General features: G+C 39.6%; 1 protein-coding gene across 1 annotated transcript in view; it reads right to left on the reverse strand.

The window, feature by feature from the left end:
- Positions 1-23,022, reverse strand: part of LOC108235053 (lysine-specific demethylase RSBN1L) — a 31,997-nt gene that overhangs the window by 7,186 nt on the left and 1,789 nt on the right. The window contains exons 2-6 of the mRNA XM_017414776.3: positions 19,567-19,704; positions 14,301-14,857; positions 13,242-13,400; positions 6,825-6,962; positions 5,941-6,083 (exon numbers count right to left, since the gene is read on the reverse strand). Of these exons, the coding sequence (XP_017270265.2) occupies positions 5,941-6,083; positions 6,825-6,962; positions 13,242-13,400; positions 14,301-14,857; positions 19,567-19,704 (1,135 nt within the window). The remainder of the gene's footprint in view (positions 1-5,940; positions 6,084-6,824; positions 6,963-13,241; positions 13,401-14,300; positions 14,858-19,566; positions 19,705-23,022) is intronic.

Consider the following 23,022-nt stretch of genomic DNA (forward strand, 5'->3'; position numbering starts at 1 on the left):
GAAATCTCATTTAATGATTTTCACCAAGAAAACCAGGAGAATGTCAGAAAAGTTTTGATGCAAAAAAAAAAACATGCATTAGGATCATCTCAAACATGAATAAATGATTTAAAGGTGTCTCTGCAGGGCTGTAAGTACAAAAGTAGAAACATTATTGATTTATCTTCATTCTTATCCTGACTAATAGCAAAATCAATAAAGAGTCAGAAAGAGTAAAACATGTTTATCAGAATTTCTAAAGTCCCACCGTGTCAGGTTTAATTGATTTGTTGTGCTTGGAAAAACACAAGTTTTAATAAAACATTTTTTTTGGCATCATTTTAAGTACCTAAAGTAGGGCGGACCCAGATCTCTTGTTAAATTTTAATAGGCCTTCTATTTTTACTTGTGCATTTATCGTATTTAATTTTAAGCAGCATGGCTTTACTGAAGTTAAAAAAGATAATGAGCGCCTTGTTCCTGTTTGAGAAGCAGCCAGAGATTCAAGCTCGGCGAAAACACCACGAGTAAACAAACAAACAAACAAACAGAAAACTTGGCGTAGCTGAAGTTAGGAGGGAAACATGAGGTTGGAAACTACATGAAAATTAATGGGGATTTATGAGAATAAACATGGAATTTAAAATACTGAAGGTTGTTTCTTAACAGGGACTTTAAATATAGTTGGAGCAAATATATTTTAGCATAATCATGACTTAAAACCAGATTTTGTTGCTGTGTCATGCAATGAGCCTAAATGAGGATAAATGACAGTAAGTCACCTGGACGTGACGGGATGTAAAAAGGGTTAGTTCAAAGCTGAAAAAAAGTGCTGTCGGGAAACTCATTTTACTGAAATCTGATTTGTTTTTCTTACATAAAAATAAAAGAAAAAGCCAAACTAATGATCCAGTAACATATAAATAATTTTTTTCAGATATGTGATAGAAATTTGACATTTTCTGCACATAAATTGGAATATTTCAGTGGTTTTTTTTTTTAGTGATTTCAAATTTCACTGATTTTCGTTTTGTTTTAGGTGAACACAATGACAGAAAACATGAAGAAAGGTCATATAATGTGAATATTTTGGTTCAGAGTTGGGTAGTGAATTAAAAAAAAAAAAGATTACAACAACAAAGTGTAAAAATGTCTAAAATCCACTGTTCTCTAAAAGTCGTGTGGCTCTCCGTTGGGTCACATCAGTTACCTGCTTGTGACAAAACAAAATGTTTCTATTATTGTTTGGATATGATAGTTTGCTTTAAACAATCCCATATTTTGTTTAATTCTCATAAATTCCCATCGAAAGTATCCAACTTCGAACATTTCCAAAATTCTCCAGCTCTAACTTCCCATGGAAAGTTTCTGGAAAGTGTCCAGAAATTTACTGAAAACTTTATTTCTGAAGCATTAAAAAGGCTCCTTATGAAGGAGACTTTGTACACTGGAAGATTTTATGATCTAACTGTGGCTAAACCGCCAGAAAATACAACCAAACTAATACACAAACAAATAATTTTATTTTTTTATTTGTAAATCATTGTATTTTAGGCTGTGGGAACTCAAACTACAAGCTGAAGATGTAACCGTAAATGTTGGACAAGTACAGCTTTGTTTCTGTCTTTTGCGTTTCATAAAAATAAGGAATTAATAATATTTTATAGGTTGATTAGAAGCAAAAAAGGTTAAACTTTAACCTGAAGCCCTAATAATGTGATGTTTAAAGGGGATGAAGCACACAAATGCACAAAGAGAGTATTCTTGTGTTTTACAGCAAACTATGAAAGAAACACGCTTCGTCATCTGCATTAAAAATTATATTTGAGCTTTTCTAGCTTCTTAGAATGAAGAACTGGGAATCAGATACATCCTCCAACAAAATCGGAGAGGAAAAAAAAAATCACTTTAAAAATGAAGTAAACAAACAGCGAAGACGCGCAGTCTGTTCAGGCTCGGCTTTATTTGGTACATGGGCTGACAAGCTGAGGAGAAACGGCATAAAAACGAGCCGGAGTGCCGAACAATAGAAGTACTGCAGTCAGCTCGCTGCCGGATCAGTGACTCACACCGGAGCTGCAGTCAGGTTCAAACGGCAGCGTGAACACACACACACACAACACGCAGATTCCTTCAAAAGCAGAAACGCGGACAGAATAACCGCACCGAGAGCTGAAATGTGTGCTCACTCATTCAGAGATAAGAGGAGAGAGGCATGAGCTGGTGGAGGAGAAAAAGAAAAGAGGAGATGGAGGAATATGGTACAGACACACACACACAGAGCTCAGTGTTTCTGCAGGCTGACAGTAATAAATGTAAAACCAGGAAAGCTGATAAGCAGGACAGAGTGAAGCAAGAAAGGGAGGCAGAATGTACACATACAAAAAAATAAAATAAAATTAATAAATAAAGATCTGAAGTCTAACTATAGATCTCTAAATCTCCTGTGTACGTGCAGTCCTGTTGTTCTGCCTGTGTGCTACACTGTCAGGACTGATTCCTGGGTATTTATTGCTAGATAAAGTGTTGAGGGGGGGGGAGAACGTGAGGAGGAACTGCACGGCAGCAGTAAGGAGGTGATGAAGGAGGAGGAGGGGGGTAAGGATGGAGGAAGGTGGGGTGCTGGGAGATAAGGCAGGAGCAGGAAAAAAACAGGAAGAAAGGTGGGATACATACATTTTAAAGCCACACCACCATTTTCTTAGAAGCCAGTTCGTGAAATATGATCTCTATGCTCCGTAATTCTATCATTTTTGTTTTTTTAATAGCAGAGAATCTAAAGAGCAAAATATCTAACGGATAATTAAGACGCCAAACAGAAACAGATCATTTATTTATGTTCTGCAGGAGGAAGGCTCATTATCTGCTTTGTAGGACCAGCTACACGCAGCACACAACCACCTGCTGACTACAATTATGTGTTTGACCTGAAGTTTCACATTCGTAGGGTTAAAAAGTACAAAACACTTTCCTAATTTCCATTTTTTTTTCAGAGTTCCACAATTGTTTCAGTTTTATCCACCAGCAGGATTTTAATGAGCGAAACATGTTGTATCTGTTCTCCATCACGCCTCGGTCCCTCTCTGTCTTGACCACTGCAGTCGTTAACTGTACAATTACTGCAGCTCCCTGGAAGAAAAACTGAAATATTTCGGTTTGTTTTCGCTGCACGAGCACTATAATCAGGTTGAATTTTCGGACTGAGAGTCTCACTGCTGTCAAACATGCAGGACCTCTCTGACCTTATCACTGAAACCACAAGCAAAAAAAACAAAACAAAAAACAAAACAACATGAAATGTCATGGAGAGATGCTGCCTAATAACAAGCTGCCTTCTTCCCTTCAAAACAGAATGTGCCAAAGCAACAGCCAAGAACTCACTGCAGATAATGTCACACACATTTACAATCCTATTTTCCTTCCCTGCACTTAACTTTATTGCTTCCCAACACAAAAACTTTATGTCTCTCTCCTTATACATCCAGACAGACATAAACAACAACACCTTTCACAGCTATAGCACAGACTCAAGGATTTTTTTTTTCTTCTTTATGCGCACTTTCAGAGTTCCCAAAACCAACTGCGTGATAACTGAATAAATCAAGTTAAAGGCGGTGAGAGATGTTGAGGAGAAAGATGGAGATGGATCCAGAAGCAAGAGGACAAAAACAGAAAGGGCATTGATGTCGGAAGAACAAAAATACAGAAAAGAGATAGAAAAACAAACATTAACCGGCTCCAAATGTCATTCTCTGAATGATTTTAGAGATAATTTAAATTTACTGAAGGCATAAAGCAAGACTAAACATCCTTGGTAATAATTTTTTTCTATATAAACAAACCTGATCAGCCTTAAGTGTGACTAACCTTCATCTAGGTTGCTTCAAAAACTGTTTTAATAACCGACAAACGCAAAACAACTCATGTGGAAACAAGTTCGTAAAATTAATAAACAAAAAAGTACTTCATTAGCTAATTCAACCATAAATTTATTGATTATTTTACCAACTAAACATCAAAATCCAAGATATTTAATGTAGAAATTAATTAAATTGTCACGATGAGATCAAGATTTAGAAAATGTGGATTTTTCTCCTCGAGAAGTTAAAAAAAACACTTGTTGACAGTTTCAAATCAGCTCTTATGAGGGAAAAAAACAACAAATAAAGCCGCTGTGACTGCTAATAAACAGAAGAGAGAAATAAATGAGGTGTGGAGGGGATGTGTGCGGAGAGCACTGTCCCACGTTTGGCTGGCGGCCATGTGAATTAGCGTCTGATGTAACGACGATGATCTCATCTGAGCGGCGAGCCACACATCGCCGGCGTCACACACAAACTCTCACACTCTCAGTCATCGTCTCCCTCACAGCAAATTAAAAATCACGCTGCTGTGTGTTTGACACGCCGCTGACGTGACACGGCAACACAGGCGAACAGGGAGAGGAGCAGCCGCCTCATGAGGAGCGGCGTAACAACAACAAAGCTTTGCGCGGCGACCGCGGCTGTTCTTCAAACTGGCAGGTGTTAATTTCTTGTCCCAAGCCGATCACAAGTACCAGAACAGAGTACAGATCAAGGCATTTTTCATTGATCTGTATCAAAGTAGCTGGCAGTCTCAGCTCTCGATCTGATATGGTTTATAGTTTTACATCATGTCAGCCACACTGCAACACATCGGACATACAGCCGCTGTAATACAGTATCTGCTGTCATGTACAAGACAGGAAATTAAAGCCATAATAGCTGTTAAAATATCTCATTTCTTAATATTTCTGATTTGAATCATTAAATGACTGGGGGTTTATGTACCTAAAACTCATCAGGGTTCTTGTAAAAACAACAAATTATTCCTCGCCTTCGTTTACGGCTAAATTTAACGATCAGTGATGGTCACTTACGAGCATTCTCCCATTAAAGTTTGGAATATCTCGGACTTCACATTTTCATTTTCAACCTGGCGTCTCTGATTCCGTTGTTTGTCCTCTGACTCTGTTTACATCTGGGGATTATTATACCGACTCAATATCCATCACAGGCCGAGACTGTCCAAAGTGTACTCATCAATGTTCAAATGTAAACAAACAATTTGTAATTGTTGGCAACAAAACAAGACAAAACAAGATTTTGCTCATTTATTACAAGTTATGCAATAGACTTTAGGTAGTGAATGATCCATATTTAAAGGTTATTTTTAGTCACAGATGATACCTATATACAAAAACATTGAAAAATTGCACATTTAAAGTATGTTTTCTCTACCATCAGGTGGTAAAAGACCATCTGGTCAACGCCAAACATACAACACAGAGGCCAGAGAAAACTAGAGTGAAACTAAACAGGACAGATTTTTTTTCCCTCTGGCAAATAATTCATTTATTCAACTTAACTACTTCTCTTTTTCCCCTCTCCTTTTACTGCTCCCTCATTCTGCTGCTGTGCTGTCAGTCACGTGACACAGCAAATTTAATTTTTGCTGGAAAGAATAAGGGGGAAAAAAAAAGAGCAGTTTCCCCATGTGGAACTTTTTAAGGCGACGGTACACAAGCAGTCGTGTTAGCATCCTTCAGCTTGAAGGCTAAATCATAGAATTTCACCGACTCGGAGCTACGCTCACATCGCTCACGGGAAACATCATGAACAGAGATGATCATTCAGTCCGACTGAAGGAGTACAAGGAACTACTCTCAACACCCTCTGTGGTGGCTAGGAAATATATCTGCATGTGAGGAACTAGCTGCACATAACGTAAGTATCAAACTGAGACTGTATCGGCCTATCCTTATTTTTTTAAAAGACTTAAATTGTCTCAGAACATGAATAATGGGTCCTCGGAAGCAGCGTGGAGAGTAAAGAGCCAAGAGAGCACAATTAGGTATACACACCCTGAGACTTGTAGTCAGTACAAACAGCAGAAAAAACATCCTTATTGTATTTATTTCTAGGTTAGTCTGAGACTCACCGTTTCCTTTTAAAAGGAGACTTTGGTATATCAGCTACAGGTATCATCTGTTCTCCTGGTCTGACCCACATTATTGGACCGTCGTCACTCTCTGTGGGATTCATGTCTCTGAGACTGGAGAGCATCCCCCATGGAAGAGTCCGCTGGAGCCAGACAGACGAAGAAGAGAGTGAGGAAGACACTTCAGATTAGAACAATGTAAGAGAGGGGGGAGGACAAAAACTATAACATCAACCTGGCTTCTGTTTTATTTATGTGCAGCTGCTGCAACATAAATGACCTCATGCAGAAGCCCCAGATTCAGAGCCACTGATCAACAGAAAGTGCCGGAGGACGTTTCTCGGTTTATATTCAGCAACGCTACTCGTCTCACTGCATGCCGGAGATTTGAAGTGTCAACACAAAACAGCAAAACAGAGAACACGCTTGTCAATCCGGCATTTGAGGGACGGCAACAAACACTAATCTGGAGTTAAACAGCTGCAAAGACATTTCAAAGGAGAACGAGTAGCTGCATCAAATCATTTAACGCCTCGTGTTTTGCAGGCACCTCTGAGAATAATAAGTGTGTTAATGAGGTATATGTCTGAGAGCCTCCTTCATCAGGGGCGTAAAGTGGCAAAAAATCATGCACAGCTCAGAAATGAGGCAATACAACTTCACACGTTATTTGCACTCCAGTTGTGTGATATTACAGATCAATATTTATTCAACAAAAACACAGATTATAACATCTAATAAGACTTTGGGTGAAGTTAGTTCTCTGCGAAGCACAAATTGAAAACTTTCTAGATATATTCTGCTCGTCTGAATTACTTTAAAGCACCCATTTATCAGCCGAGCTGCTGTTTTGGATTACTGCCAAACATCCGGTGCGGACTCACCTTCAGGAAGGGGGACTCCTCCAGCAAGCCGAGGAATTCTGGGAAATAATCCCCAACCTCCTCGTCTACGGCTCCCACCAGGCTGACCTGCCTCATCGCCCCGGCTCTGTACGTGCCATGGCTGTAAGTTCTCTTCACCTGGTGAGAAGAAACAGAAAATAAATTTAACAAACCATTGATAAAAGAATGCAATGGGTTTTTTTTTTAATTAGGTGAAGCAGATGCAGGTGGAAAGTGCAAATGAAATAAAAACAGAAGCAAAAAGCTTATCAGAAGCTTACACAGGTTTAAAATATTCCCGGATGAGAGGCGAACAAACTCAGAGGCATTAAAGTTATACAACTGTTTCAAATCATTTTTCTGTAAACCAGCAGGACTACATTATTACAGACTCAAAACAGGTTCAAACTAAATATAATACAGTGTCACAAACTCATGCAGTGAAAAAAATGCAATATTGTCCTCCTTGAAGGCAAAAACAAATTACTGCACAAGGTGAAGATAAATACTTTGACCTTTTGTTGTTACAGCCAATGCCGAGCTTAATTTATCTTTTTCTGCGCGAGTACAAAACTAAGCTGCTACCTCTGAGCTAATGAGGGCCTCGTGTCACTGGCTTTACCAAAAAGCATGAATGTTTGTTTATTCCAGAGAGATCGAGGGGGGGAAAAAAAAAGTCAAAACAAGTAAACCTAAACTGGGAGAAAACAAATGCACATGGAGGCTGCAAATCATTACAGGGTGTGGAAATCGACACTGCGTGTGTTGGCGTATTCGCTTGATGTTTCTGCTCCACTGATGTGACTCAGACAGTTTGCTGCTTTTCATTTGGCTGACGGAGCATTGTGCGTATGTGACAGTGTGTCTACTCGTCTCTCACACTCCTGGCCCTCAACGGCGCCTCTGTGTGTGCATGTGTGTGCAGTACGTGCAGCATGTGGCCTGCACGCTGTTCTCTTGGCTGATCGGGATGGATGCGTGTGTGTGTGTGTGTGTGTCTGGGCATCTGTGTGTGTTTAAGTTAGCCAAATCCTTGGCTGCACGCCTCTGGTGAGTCACCGCTCGACAACGAGGCAGCGACAAAGGCAGGGAGAGGGAGAGGAGTCGGGATACACAGGAGGACAGGAACGAGGGGAAGCTGAACAGATGGATGGAAGTGGCAAGGAAAAAAAAAGAGAGGCGGATTTTAAAAGGAACGAAATGAGAAAGAAATACGATCCAGCCTGTGGAGACCGGCTAAAACAGGAGGACGTTTGCAAGGCGAGGTGGGAATAAGTTAATGAAAATTATAGAAAGAGAATAGAAGATGAAGATGATGTGAGGTTTTATTTGGATGTTGAAACAGGTCGACAATAGAACAGGTAGAGGCAGTCATGTTAAAGTCACGGAGATGAAGGAGGCAGAGGGAGAAATTATGATTAGATGAAAAGAAAGAGAAACGAGGAAATTTTATAAGGAGATGGGGAAAAAGAAATAATAACAGGAACCATAAATTGGGTTGAAAAAAAGTGATGGACTCACATGAGTCACGTTGCCCGTGTATTAAATTTAAAACAAATTAAATATATCTGACTCAGTGTGTTTATCAGGCAAATGCAGGCCAGGCCACATGGCCATTTGTTGTTGTTTTCCACTTCATTTCATGGCGTCTTTGCCCTAACACTGATGACGACGTGAACTAAAAGCTAAAGATACTCACTGCGCACACATTAAGGCAGCCTGAGATCGTGTCATTGAGTCAGTGGTCTACGTATAAAGAGGACAAACATGAGCACACACAGATTCATCATCGCGTTTACAAGCAACTGTTGACTTCCAGCGTTGTCGCAGCCACGGAGCGTGTGTGTATTTGTGAGCGTACGCGCCTATCTGGGTGTGTGATTTTAATTAGCTGGGCTTACGAGCTTCCATTTCTCCATGTGTGTTTGTGTTTACATGTGCATAATTTAACAGCCGAATAACCCCTGTGTTGTTTGCAGAGAGGGGCATTAGGAAACACTAGCCGGGCTCAAATAAACAGACACTTTACAATCAGTGGTTCACACACAGCTTAAGTAAAAAAAGCAGAACAAAATGGTCGATGTGGCAGATCTGTTATAACATTTGTCTTTTTCCAAATGTTTCAGTCAGCCTATCTATGTTCTCTACTTCTCTATGTTCCTCATAAAACGTACTTCTAATCGGATAAGCTCTCTCTCTCTCTCTCCATCTCTTCCCTGCTCTCCTTTCCGTCCCTCCCTTATTAATATTCTGTAACAACTTGCCCTCGCTTTCATCAACTCATCCCTGCTGAGTTTATGTCATGCCATCATCTCTGTACCCCGCCTGACCTTTCAACAACCTCTGCGTATCCGTGCGTCCTCGCCTGCCCAGCCAGACTCTAGATTACACAGTCTATTAGTCCGTCGTCGTGCCTGCGTCACAACAAAGCTTCTGGCTGCCGACCCGTGCCTCAGACACAACTGGGCACACCTTTGTTTCATAATCTCTCCCCTTGGCTGGGCTTCAGAAAGTTCAGTTCACGTTTAAGTAACCTAGAAAGCTTCGACGCAACGTGACGCAATTTTTGTCACTCACAAAGCAAGGGGAAGAGGGGGAGAAAGGCATCAATATTGCATGAGAAAGTGGACCTACATTTTAATCTGCTCTGAGCTTTTAGGCTGCAAATGCTAAACAAGCCTAAAACCAAAAGTGTACATGTGCACCTCGTCGTTTTCTGTGCATCGTGAGAGTTGATTTTAAATCAGGTTTCAGTGATTTTACACAACAGGAGCAGTCTTTACAGATGCTTCAGTGACAAAACGCCGGTGTTTTGGTTTAACTTTATACAGTAGCTTTTTAAAAACACGAAACACCATCATGTGTGTTCTCTTTCAATGGAGCAGTGTGGCGCTTCTAAAGAAACTGGATCCACTTCTGTTGTACTTTTGCATAAAATCTGACGGCCATAAACAAAACGTATCACGCCAAAGCCTGCGTTTACTTCTAATTTGCTTCTAACAGCAGCATGTATTTTACATATACAATAAAATGGCCTCCTCATACGATGACCATCACTAAAACTTTGTTTGTAGTAACTGGACAATAAACTCTGCTGAGAAGAGTTAAAAATGTCATGAAATGTGTTCTAATATCTATATTATTGATGATATTGATTGGTACAAAACACCAACTAACAAATAGATTTAAGATGCATAAAGTATATTGGAAGATGAGTTTTGATAAACATGCATAGCACCACGAACTGTTCATTGTTTTGTCTTCATTTGTTGAGCAGAAACAACATATTTATATCTTGTTTTCAAAATTAAGTTACTCTGTAACGTTAAGCTTTCAAACACTGGTTAATGACACTACTGAACAAATAAAATAAATTCATTAAAAACTGAAATAAAGATAAATTATTTGAAGTGCAAATGATCCCCTCAGCAACACATTTCCTGATTACTAGAATGCTAGATAGTAAAAATTAAAAAGGTTTTAAAATATCTGCCGTTTGTCTCGTTGGTCAAGGATTTTATGTCGCTTCTAGGTCTTTCTGTTTTTGCAGAAATTGTAATGAATTACAATCCATCTGTTTTCTGAGACAAGGTTTAACTTGGTCCTGACAAGTGTTGGACAATGAACTTATCTATAAACAAAATGTAAAAACAACAGCTGAGTTTACAGACTTTTGCTCATGCCTCGTTCAGCTTTCAGTAATAAAGATGTTTCCACTAATGCCAAAAAGTAATGATAATGATTTTGATATACACAGAATAAGCTGAAATCTAGCCTAACAAACAGCTGTGATGCCAGGTAAAAACTTCTAAAACAGATTTTATTTAATGGTTTTATTGATATCTTGCCCCCAATCCAAATGTGTTGAAAGAAACAGCAGAACCACACACAAATAAACCCTTAGGCCTCTGTGGCCTTAAACTTGGTCGTTTCTTTAAAACATTCATTCTGCTCGGATCTCTGATGGTGTGCACATGAGCGCAGCATGAGTTGAAGCTAACGCAACTTTTTAAAAAGATGCAAAGATGTTTTATATTTACCGCTTGATGTTGGAGCTACGTTCCTACTCTCAGCGACTGAACAAGGGACAGAATCACCTCACAGAACGAGCACATCGTGTATTGACTGCTGGGGTCGGTCTACCCTGAGAAAATGGGAGCGCTGTAATCTTCTATAATCCTCACCAGCACTGAAAATGGCTTCAGTCAGGTACTAAATTAAAAAAAAAAAAAAACACAGACGCACATCAACTTCGCCGCCTGCACGCACGTTTCGAACATTGTAATTATACTGTGAACTGGAGCTCGAGAAGTAGAGAAAGAGAGAAGAAGGGGGGGGCCTTCACAGCAACTGCATTTTTTTTTTTATCCCTGCTTTCTTTTCTACACTCACGCCATACAAAAGGCAGCAGTGCAGCCATTCATGGCTGGAGCACAGAGCTACTGCACAACGGAGCAGAACCACGGAGCGGAGGGATAAACGAGACGCTGAAAGACTAACACAGAAAGAAGGGTAGAGAAAAATGTGGCCGATACACCATTAATCTGTGTGTCTGTGTGTGTGTACACGTTATCAGTATGCATGCTCACATCTGTGAGTATGTGTAGACTGTATATCTACTTCCCAAGGTCACTGCTGAGAGCTGCAAGGGAGGAAAAAAAAAAAAATTAACAAGGCCAGTGGACAATGACGTTAGCCCTGCAGGGAACATTACTCTGAAAAAGGGGCTGCGCAAGACACAGGCTCTGCAGGTAGAGATTAGATCAAATGTAGACCATTTAGACGTTCAATTAATCTTCTCAAAAATGTGCAGAGATCAACTGATGGAAAGAAAATGCAAATTCGCTTTAAGGTTTCTAAGAAAAAGTAAAAATAAGCCAGAGGAGCAGTGATAGAAAGCACAAACTGATCTACCTCGTGTCGTACAAACACACTGACGCTGGAGGAAGAACAGGCGGGATCTTAATACACAGCCACTCAGGAGCTTTGAGGCAACAAAAGGCTTTTCATTATTAATCGAAAGAGATGGAACAAATCTCCATGAAGAGGTCTAGCTGTGTCGCTGGGCTCTGGAGACGATCCGGATCGGCCGCCACAGGGGAAAAAAAAAAACACGCTCGCGTCTCTTATTTTTCCTGCGGTCCTCAAAAGGTTGTGAGGCGTTCCTAGAGGTTCGGGTGAGAGGCTCCACGCTGCAGCCGATCTAGCACTTGTGGCTTTAAAAAGCAAAGATGAAAAACAGCTTTTTATGTGGTTTTTGACTCCGGGCCTGACTAACTGTGAACCTGCTACCTGCCTGACAGCTTTCATCTCTCACAGCCTGTTAACTCTCTCTGCCTCTATCTCTCTCGTTCTTCGACTTTCTCCTCTCATCTTTCATTCGGAGGAAGCAATGCCCAGATGTGCGCTGCACACAATTCAGCTGTTGTTAATAATGCTTTCATTCAGTCTAGGAAATCAGACTTCAGTATTAATGCTGAACAGATGGAGGCAGATACTTCAACCAGATGCTTAAAAGCACAACAGTACAACGTCATCAAGCACACAGCAGTTACCCAGTGTTTGAAATCAATCTGTGAGTTCCTTGGTGTACTCCACCAGACAGAAAGTAAATTTTAGCACTATATTTCTAGTATTGTGGCATCCCCTATTAGTGGATTTAATCTCACTTCATTCCCTTCACATCCTCTTTATGATCTTTCTCATTTGCTTTCACATACTGTTATTATCTGTAAAATTAAATACTGATGGCGTCTTGTCTTAAGGTAATTTCAGAGCCTCTGATCGCTCTCAAATAGCCAAACATTCATGTAAGCAGACAAAACCTTTAAAAGCAAGTGCTTTTTATCAGTAAAACTCACCTATTTCACATATTTTAGAACCCAAAACCTGCAAAATACTTTTATACAAATGTTTTTTCTGAAAACTTAAACACACAGCAGACACATCTTCACTCGCCGACCACATTCACTATTAATAGCAAATTTTCTTTGAACCCCACTAAGGCACCCAGCTTGACACATTTTCAGCAGATACAAATTTGAGCATGTGTGTGTGTTTCGGTCTATCTTTGTACAGAAATTGACACGCTTTAATTTGCAAGCCTCCACCTCTTACTGTGACAGCATGCCTGCATGTGTGAGAGAGTTTGAAAACAAGAAACGCGTAGGCGGCACTTTATGCATCACACCTTGAGCTTCTGTTGCCATCGTGTCCTGAAATAACACCCATTTACAAGACAGGACTCTGTTTAAACTAATTACACCCTCAAAGTTTTGGTGCCTTTAGCAAAAAGACAAATTCAAAATTAAACTCCTCAATATGCTGTGTTGATCAGCCTCAAACAGACAGGCAAAGGCTGTCGCCCAGGTGAGATAGATTACATTCTAATCTTTTCTCTGAGTTTGTCTGACTGACCTGAGAGTAGAAATTAGCCATGGTGGTGGTTTCTATGTCCTTCTTTCCAATAATTTCCATTTTGACTGGAGCCGATGGGAACTTGGTGGAGAAGTAATCCAAGAAGTCGGGGAGGTACTTTGCTTCTCCATGAACAATCGCCATGACGTAATGAGCTGCCTGCAAAAAAAACAACAAACAAAAAAAAAGAAGTTCAGAGAAGTTATATTATATTTTAATTAGCTTCACATCAGGAAAATCACATTTAAAAGGGTGAAATTATGAACAATGGCTCCTTCAAACTAATAACTGTGTGAACGCTGATCCAAGACTCAGACCACCCTGTCCTGTTTGGTTGGTTTTTTATCATCATGTACGTTTTTTGCAATCTACTTCTGGATGCTTTGTGCTGTTTTAGCTGTTCGTATATCAAAACCTTCAGCTCAATCAGGACGTATGACTTTTAGGTTTTGTAACTTTCATCCTTTTTAAAATATTTAACTTTATTTAAAGTAAAAATCCCCACAGAAACAGACTAAAAGTAGCATAGGACAAAAAGTGAGTGATTGTAAAAGAACTGAAAAGATTTCAGCCTTTTAGCTAGTGTCTGCAATTTGTAACTAGTGTTTAGCAACTTTTAGCAGTTAGCCATGTTTTTGCTACATTTATCTTTTAGCTACTTTTATCTACTGTTCTGTTTCTTTCAGATAGTATTCTTCTTCCTTTAGATTTTAGCTAGTGTTTTCCTTTTTTAGCTTTTAGCTAGCATTCTGCTTCTTTAAACTTCTAGCTAGCATTTGGTTTCTTTTAGCTTTCAGCTAGCTATCTGCTTCCATTAGCTTTTACCTAGTGTTCTGCTTGATTCACCTTGCAGCTAGAGGTCTGGTTTTTTTTCGCTAGTGTTCCGCTTCCTTTAGCTAGTGTTCTGCTTCCTTTAGTTTTAACATCTCAGTTTTAGCTTCTTCAGTAGTAGCAGCTCAGCATTCCCTTTTTTTTCCTGTTATATTAAACAGAGTCAAACTGCGATAAATTACACCTGAATTAATGAGAACACGAGAATCAGATCAGTTTGTTTTCTACCTTTGATGAATCCTCGCTGAATGCCAACTTGACGAACTCTTGGGCAAATCTCTGCCTCTGCTCCGCGGACAGAGAAGAAAGCTGAGATGCATAAGCATGGGCCACTAGAGCTCCTCCGTTAGGCTGGGTCTCCACATAGATGTACGGAGCGAACTCCAGCCCCACCATCCCAGGATAGGCCCACTGGGACTTGGATTTCGTTGGGAGGGGGATCCTGGCTGACGGGGAGCTGACAGAGTTGTGGAGAGCTGACGAGTTACAAATGGGCTTCGAGGCAGAAGCAGGCGAGGAGGGCCTGAGGTGGGAGTCTTTGTTGTTGGGCGGAGGGTAAAAAGGCGAAGGAGACTTAAACACCGACGGAGAGGAGTTGTTTGTCAGCTCGGAGAAGGAGGAAGAGTTGGTGGACGAAAGCAGGCCGGCACAGATGGTTTGGCAGGAGCGGTGGTACATCTTCACTCGCTTGTGCTTCTCTCCTTCTTTGTGTTTCTTCTTCTTTTTTTTCTTCACCTTTTTGATTTGCAGCTCCTCCAAGTTGATCTTTGCTTTGTCCTTTTCCTCTGGACAGAGAAACAGATGGAAAGAAGCGTTAACGTTTGTTTAACGTGCGATGGATCGCACCTTCCTGACAACAGGCAGGAGAATACAAAAACAAAACAGACACCCACAATACTCATTTTCAGACGAATAATCAAGACACCTAAAAAAAAGCCCCTTTAAAAGAAAAAAAACAAAACTATTTTGAGTGCAGACAGATGACTCATAGCGTCCATCTCCTGTCGTGTATGAACAAAATAAATTCAAAAGGCCTGAAATAGAATCCCCTGAGTAAACCATCTATGACTAAGTCAGGAAACGGTTTTGTTGGTATCTGAGGAGAGATAAAACCAGACATGACAGTCCATCTTTGAAATGCCAGAGGCAGGACAAATTGGAACATGGAAATTTATGCTAAGTGCTCGTCGATTTGTCACTGTGTGTGTTCGAGCAAAACAATTAGCAAACAAATAGCAGGCTGATTCATCTTTCCTCAGATTCTTCACGTACGCGCTGACATTAATGGATTTACTGCATGTCTGCGTGCGATAGAGGTGCTACTCCATCAGAATGCTTCTTCAGCTACAACTTTGTTTACACCCGGACGCATTTCTAGCCTGGCTGGTACTCCACACATGTTCAGAGTCAGATAAGGGACCAATGAGAGGCAGAGATTATTAAACAGAGCAACAGAGACAGAAGGTATTTGACACACTATACCAAAGAGACTAATCCAAAAGCTCTTTAACACACAAGTCAGCCCTCCCCCCAATTCACTCTGAACACAAACGCTTTATTCCTAAATCTCAGCCCTCATCAGCAAACACAGAAAACATAGGACTGACTCAACAAATGGCGCGTGACTAATTTGTGGTGATGTAAAATTCAACTAACTGATGCTGAATATGTCGTTTTAATGTCTCAAATGTGGACGCAATAAATTATTAAATTCATTTCCAGTAGTATCTTTACTGTTTGTTAACATAGTTTGTTGTTCCTAGACTTCATAGTTTATGAGATTTGTGATTTGTCTCAGTTTTAAAACTCGTCAGGAACACAGAGCTCCTGCTTTAGTGGAACTATATTTAGCTTCAACAAATGCTGCTGATATTTAATATTTTGAAGTTGTTGTTTTTTTCCTGGTGCCTATGCAAATACAAAAAGTTTACACTTCACTGGTTTGAAGAGGATATGAGATATCACTGTGTATCCCCACCGAGTAACCGCGGGTTTATCCAGATGTTGCCCAGAAAACACAAACATCTCGTACGGTTTGAAGCCTACGGAGAATAAAAGGATTATGGGTAATTGACCGACACAGACAGGCTTATAAAAGCTGTCTAGTTTGATCAGCTCAGACAGTATTGATGAATAAACTGCAGTTATTGTCTGAAATGACATTCCTACGTCAGCCTGATGACTGCTGACAGAAATATGGAAGGTTTGTGTCTGCAAAACAAGCGTACAAACTTCCTCTGAGAATACCAAATCCTCCACCAATCTGTTTTTATTTCAGCACTTTGTGTTGCACTTCACTGGATGAAAAGTGTTTTATAAATAAAGACTGACTGACTGAATATACCCTATAATTTTAAAATACAAAAACACGAATCAACATTTGTCTGTTACAATTATTTCATCACTGTACAATCTTCATTGACTGGGCTGATTATAGTTATTTGAAGAATTATTTATAGTTTCAATCCTTTTTATAGTAATTAAAACATTTAAAGTTATTTGCAATTATCACCTCTACGCTTCAGACCTCTTCCATCTGTTTTGTAGATATGTTTGGATTTAATTTAGAAACCGTTAGACTTTTTATCTGATTGTAGCTTAGTTTTTTCTACTTGTTTTTTATGTACCTTGTGATTTTTATCTTGAAAGGCACTATATAAATAAAATTTACTTACCCAATTACCCACACTGACCTCTATAAAAAGAGCATAAAAACATTTACAAATTGTTTTTTATTACTGCAATGTGCGGGATTTTATTGGTTTATAAATGTATAATTTTTATTACACTATAATGACACAAATAGGAACAGAATAGGACATGTTAATTATTTTTGTTTGTTTAGCAATTCATTGTAAAATATCACGTTTGTGAAAGGTTTAACCAGCAGCTTTTTGAAGCACAGAACCAAAATATGTTGACTGCAGCTTCGAGGAACTGATCTATCGATTAAACTTTGTCCATTACAAACCAATAAAATGTTCATTTTTTACCTGTAAAACATCTGTTTCTGTCAGTGAAACTCTGTATCAATCAGTCTTTGTGGTGTTTATTATAGAGTTAAATCATTTCACACCATATTTGAGTCTTAATTAGCTAAAAAAAAAATTACAGGCCTACTTTTATCCCCATTAGTGTTTAACTAAATGTGACCCTGCAGCACCACTTTGAATTCAATAAAACACAGTTTAGAAGCTTCCTGGACAGTAAAGCTCTCCTTGTTGATTTCCTGGCAGCTGCTTTTTTTCCTTTTAAAAAAAAAAGACTTGCTTAATGATTAACTCAAATCTGGTGGGCACCACTTGGCTGACCGGTCATAATCAGTTTAAAGTCAAATAAGTTCACAGTCAAATCCACACACAAGCCCACAAACCTCGGAGGTGGGAAAAGCAGATTTACTGTCAGAACGGCCGTTTGCTGCTTATCGATTTCCAATACCCGTCTCCACCGGGCACTGCTCTCCGTTTCTAACTCGGTCGTCTCTTCCAATTGTAAAACCAAACACTCTTCCTCTGATTAAATCCTCCAAACTTTCCCCCTCAGCCTCTCCGTCAGCCACATTTATAAAAATGTTTCACTGAACACAACAGGAGCTGGGACTGAAAACTTCCCCTCCGCTGGGGACGTTCCCCCACCACGGTTTTCTTTCAGCTGACTCACGATCTCGCTGTGGATTTCAGCACGTCTCTATTATCGTAAACACACACGATTAAATACCTGAGGATGTCTGCAGGATTAACACTCAGTCTCTTAACTATTCACATGAAATGAGAAGATGAATCAAAGCTTAGGGGAGGTAGGGTTGTTTCTACAGAGGGTAGGAAAAATGACAAAATCGCAGATAATCTCTCTGTAATTTTCATCCCCTGCTGCTGGTCACGGTATGTGGTTAAAGTACCGCTAAGTCCTTGAAATGTCACAGTGTGGTCATGACATTCCAGCAGGGAAGACTGCCCGTCTGTAGCTTTAAAACAAGTCAAATCGATGGGAATAAAACCAACGGTCCTTTTTATAGTCTTGCAAATAAAGAAAAAAGAAATGGCTACAAATGTCTGAGATCAGAATGACTCTCAGCATCAACAGTGTGTGTATGTGTGTGTGTGACTTTCAGCATCAAATTTTATCTCATCTGTAAAACTAACTCAGCCACAGCCGATTTTATGTTGGCTAAGGTCTATTAGCTGTGGTGGCCATCTTGAATTGACTCCAAAAAGCAACCAGTTGTGGAGATACATCTAATTATTACTTCCTGGGAGTATCATTAAGTTTCCCTCGGAGGGTCACAAGATATTTTGCAAACAGACACATAAGAAAAACATTGTCCACCTTCACCTTTCGGTGGCAGGCGAAAGTCAAGTTAAAATATTTATTCTATTATAGGCATTTTTGTAGTGGATGAGAAAAAGACAAGAGGCTCAGAGAGACAGGAAAACACAGACTGAGTGTGAAGAAGAGTGACTAAAAGAGTGGGAGGAACAGAGAAAGTTTTACTACAAATTTAGACGAGCTACGCTGCGCCAGCTTCGCTCTCAACTTTTCCTGTGAAAGATCACCACTGTGACGTTCAAAATCAGCGTGCGCAGAAAGTCAGACTAAATGAGTCACAAGCGCCATGTGACGCGAGGCGCAAAGAAAGGTCAACCTAACGGGAGGAATCAAGACTTTAACCTCACTAAGGAAGCTGCCATGTTACAGCCACGCTTACAGTTTCCCTGCTGTCAAACACAGACTCTCTGTCATCCAGGATTCAGGTTTTGTAACGATGAAGACCTGTTCAGCAGCCCGTTGAAGTGGGTCACGTTTGGTGACATTAACAGCTCTTTTGAGTGCATTTCTGTTGAGCAACCAGGGCAGGATTAAAGAGCACCCCTGGGCTAGAGCTACTTTTGGGGCCCTATTGCCATTTTTTTTTTTCAACGCATACAAATGACAATACCAGGTACGTCACACAGAGAACAAGCGGTGTCTGAAGCACAGAAAAACTCAGCCTAACAGAAATCCTCTGTCACCGTTTACTTTTAAACACAGTTACATCTGCACAGACTACATGTGGATCTGTTCCTCTGTTCGAGTCTACTTTTTTTCATGGACCAAATAATGTTAAAGTTAGAAAAGGTTAATTTACAGGATTTTAGCCAATTATTAACAGACTCCGTAACCATCTTTTAAAAGGCTGTGTGAACACTTTAACAGGTTAAAATAATAGGTTGTCTGATACTATTTATATTTGCATAGGCACCAGGAAGAGAAATAACTTTCCAAATGTCAAAATATTAAATATCAGTGTGTTTAGGCTAACTGTAGTTCGCAAAACAACAACACTGCATGAGTCCATTTACACACCATTATGGCTCAAAATAAAACAGTAACATCATTTTATTTTCATAAAAAACACCGTAATAAAGTAAGATTAATAATAACAGTTATGACAGACAACTAATCTTTTATTTCACCCTCGGCATGTCTTTTGACAAAGACAAAGGTTTCCACCAACCTTTAATCGGCTGCTTGACCTCTCCGTTCTCCCTCTTGATCTCATTCATGGCTTTGTGCTTTTTCTTCTCCTTCTCTCGCTCTCGTTCCTTGACCTTTTTCTTCTCCCTCTCCTGCGCCTTGTCCTTGACGGGGTGCTCTGTGGGAGCAGAGAGGCAGGATTCAGGCCTCCGCAGAAGAAACGGATTGCCTCAAGAGCTCACTTTGAATCCTCTAACAATCACACGTGTGTGAGCGAACTGTACGCATTGGTTTGCTTCTCTTACACCTTAACTGCGGTTTGGTCAACATTCTTCACAACAGATAAAATATATTAATATCTTCAAACATCCATTCTAAGTCAACGCTCACTTTAAATGGCAGTAAGTGGGAATAAAAGTTTAAGAAGTAAATATCACACCACTAACAGAGATCCAGCTGAACTTTGAATTCTCATCTTTCCTAAAATATCTCCCATTTTATGAAATGTTTCATTACTTGTTTCGTTTGATCGTTCATTTCTTTTTTATCTTCCATTAGAAAAATACAAGTCCTTGTTTTTTTTTTTTTTTTTTAAACACAGCAGTCTTTTTGCTGATTCCGTCTCTTTCCACAGAACTTTCTTCTTTGAACTCAGCCAGAACCGTTGGAAAAAGGAAGCCTTTTTTCCCCCCAGACAGCTCGCTTTCCTGCGGACGTAGGAAAAAATCTTTCAAAGAAGTCTTCCTTAGAGAACGAGTGAATGAATCAAATAAAAAAAAATCTGCGCTAATATTTAAAGAAATACCTTAGCATTCTGAACTTAACTGGCTAGTTTTAGTTTACAGCTCAACGTGCAGTTAGTTGTAACTCCTGTATCTTCAAGTTAATGAGGAGAAGTATTAAAACCATCGCACAAAAAAAAGGCAAAAACATCAACGGGCACCGTCTAATGAAAAGAACAGTAGGTTTCGAAGCATAAATTTTTTCTCCACAGGAAACAGCCTGCAATAAAACCATCACACTGACAGTTTTTTTTTTAAATTACAGGTCATAACTCTCATCCTGAGAGGTGTTTCTTAGAAATAAGAAAAAAAAAAACCCGTCTCAAGTTTCACAGCAGCCAGGAAGTTCAAACCAGGGCTGCACAGCAAGAGTTGACAATATACAGTAAGAATAAAAAAAGGGAAGCAGAAATGAACGTGTGGTTTAGACTTATTGTTCTTGTTTTGTTATCAGAGTTTGCTGCAACAGCCGGCTTTAAAAAAGGAAAGAAAAAAAAAAACCCAGCAGGAGGTTTTCACCATTCAGATGATCAGAGGCGAGCGGTTTCTAAAGCTCGGCCCTCGTCGCCGGCTGCTGATGCTTTAAACTCAAAACAATTCTGCGGGCTTCATATTCACCTGTTAATGTCTGCTTTCCCCCTGTTCGCCGTCTGTGTTACTTTTATTTAATCAGAGATCTAAACTTGTTAATTCTGCCGCCAGGTTCGTGAGAGACGCCGCAATACGATGACACTGACAACCTTTACGGAGCGATCCCGCCTGCTGGGAGTCTGAATAAAACAAAAACTACTACACAAAACATACTGGATCAACTGAACTGAATAATATCTTTTTAATCCCCGGAGGGGTTATTTTTATTTATTTATGTATTTTATTTGGTAGTTGCAAGGTGTCGAAACAAGAAAATAAATGTTGGCTCATTAAGCTACAACCACTTTGTTCTCAGTCCGTTTTTTTAATCATACGGGTGTATTTTTTCTGTTGATTTCACTCTTGGTCTGCAACTATTAACGCGTACTTAAAAATCACTTCGCCAACAAACCTGAACTCAGCTTCCTGAAGCACTTCATGAACATGGTGAAAAGGACAAACTGTGTCGAGAAGTTTTCTGTTGCGAAACGCGTCAGAGAAAGGGCTGAAAAGTTACAACGACGGATACGACAAGTAACCATGGCAACGGATGCTGCCTCCAGATAAGCTGTCAGCGCTGAAAGAGACAACAGCGCACAAATACGATGATCTGATAACCGGTTTTACTGCATTTGATGAGGAAAGGGTTCATTAGTTTGCAGCTCAATGCCTTTGATTAGTTTTTATTATTACTTTTTTACTGTTCTTTAATGAACATCTATATTTACATTAAAAAAAAAATCCCAGAAAACAGGTCTGTTGTTGGTTAAAAGACTAATACTGTAGAAATCCTGTGCCTTTTAAGGAAGGAACATCTGCAGCTATTTTTATATATAGTTTCATTTGTTCATACCATATTAAAGCCAAAAAGAATCATTTTCCAATGTTTTTACATTTAATTTTTGTATATATGAATCAGTGATGATAAAAATAATCAAATATGCATTATTCAGTATCAAAAGTCTACAGCATAATTTGTAATAAATGAGCAAAATCAGCAGAGTCATGTTTTGTTTCCAACAATTACGAGTCGTTTGTTTACATTCGAACATCGATGAGTTCACCTCGGACAGATATCGAGTCGGTAAAATAACCCCCGGATGTAAACGCAGTCAGAGGGAGAACGGCGGAATCAGACCCATCAGGCCCAAAGAGAAAAGTTCTTTTTCTTCTGAAAAGAAACAATGACTACTTCAGTGGACGCTTCCCCTCGCAGCTTTTAGAGTCATTCTGGGGAGGAAATCGAGCGGTGGAGAGCATTAAAGCTAAAGTTGGGAGCTAAGATCACACGAAATGAGCTGGACCAAGATATCCTGAACTCTAACATGAAAATTTCTGTAACTAATCATTGAATTTAGTTGTAAACAAAGGTGAGGAAGATTTGCTGTTTGCCAACACAATGTTTACAAAAGTTAAATTAACCCCCAAACAATCATTTAATGAGGTAGATAATGTGTTAGAAGCATAAGAAGTCTAATCAAAAAGCGCATATTTTGACAGCCAAAAACCAGCAACGTTGATTGCTAATTTCTGAAAAAAGCTGTCGTGAAGCGAGACACTTTGGGCTGCAACAAACAAAAACAAACTGCAACATCCTGGAGGGAATGTTTATCGGACCTTTCAAACTTCTATTTCAAGACCAAATGTGACCAGCAGTAGCGGCATGTTGACACTCTCCTTCAGCCTCACTCCAAAAAGCAACGCGGCCACTAATAATACAACTTGATGATCCGATACTCTTTGGATCCCTGCAGAAAAAAAATATTTCCCCTCAAGAAGGTCAGAGCACAACTTGGCTTCAGAGAACTTCTCCTAAACCGACAGCTAGCTTCAGAGAAGAAAGGAGACAATAACTCTGCACTCAAAGCTCAAGGACACTTTTTAGAACCGGGTCTCACGTGTTGAACAGCTGCCCATATTATTATTATTAGAGCTGTGTAGACATCGTGCTTGTCAGAAGATGTTCCAACCTAACAACACTAAAGGGGACTTTCAAACATCAAGAACAGGTTTAAAATGAACCTATTATTTTTTTTAATAATCTCTAAGTTGCTTCGTGGCAATCAGCACCAGGATGTTTATCT

This window comes from Kryptolebias marmoratus, linkage group LG18 (assembly GCF_001649575.2).
Source record: "Kryptolebias marmoratus isolate JLee-2015 linkage group LG18, ASM164957v2, whole genome shotgun sequence".
NCBI lineage: Eukaryota > Metazoa > Chordata > Actinopteri > Cyprinodontiformes > Rivulidae > Kryptolebias > Kryptolebias marmoratus.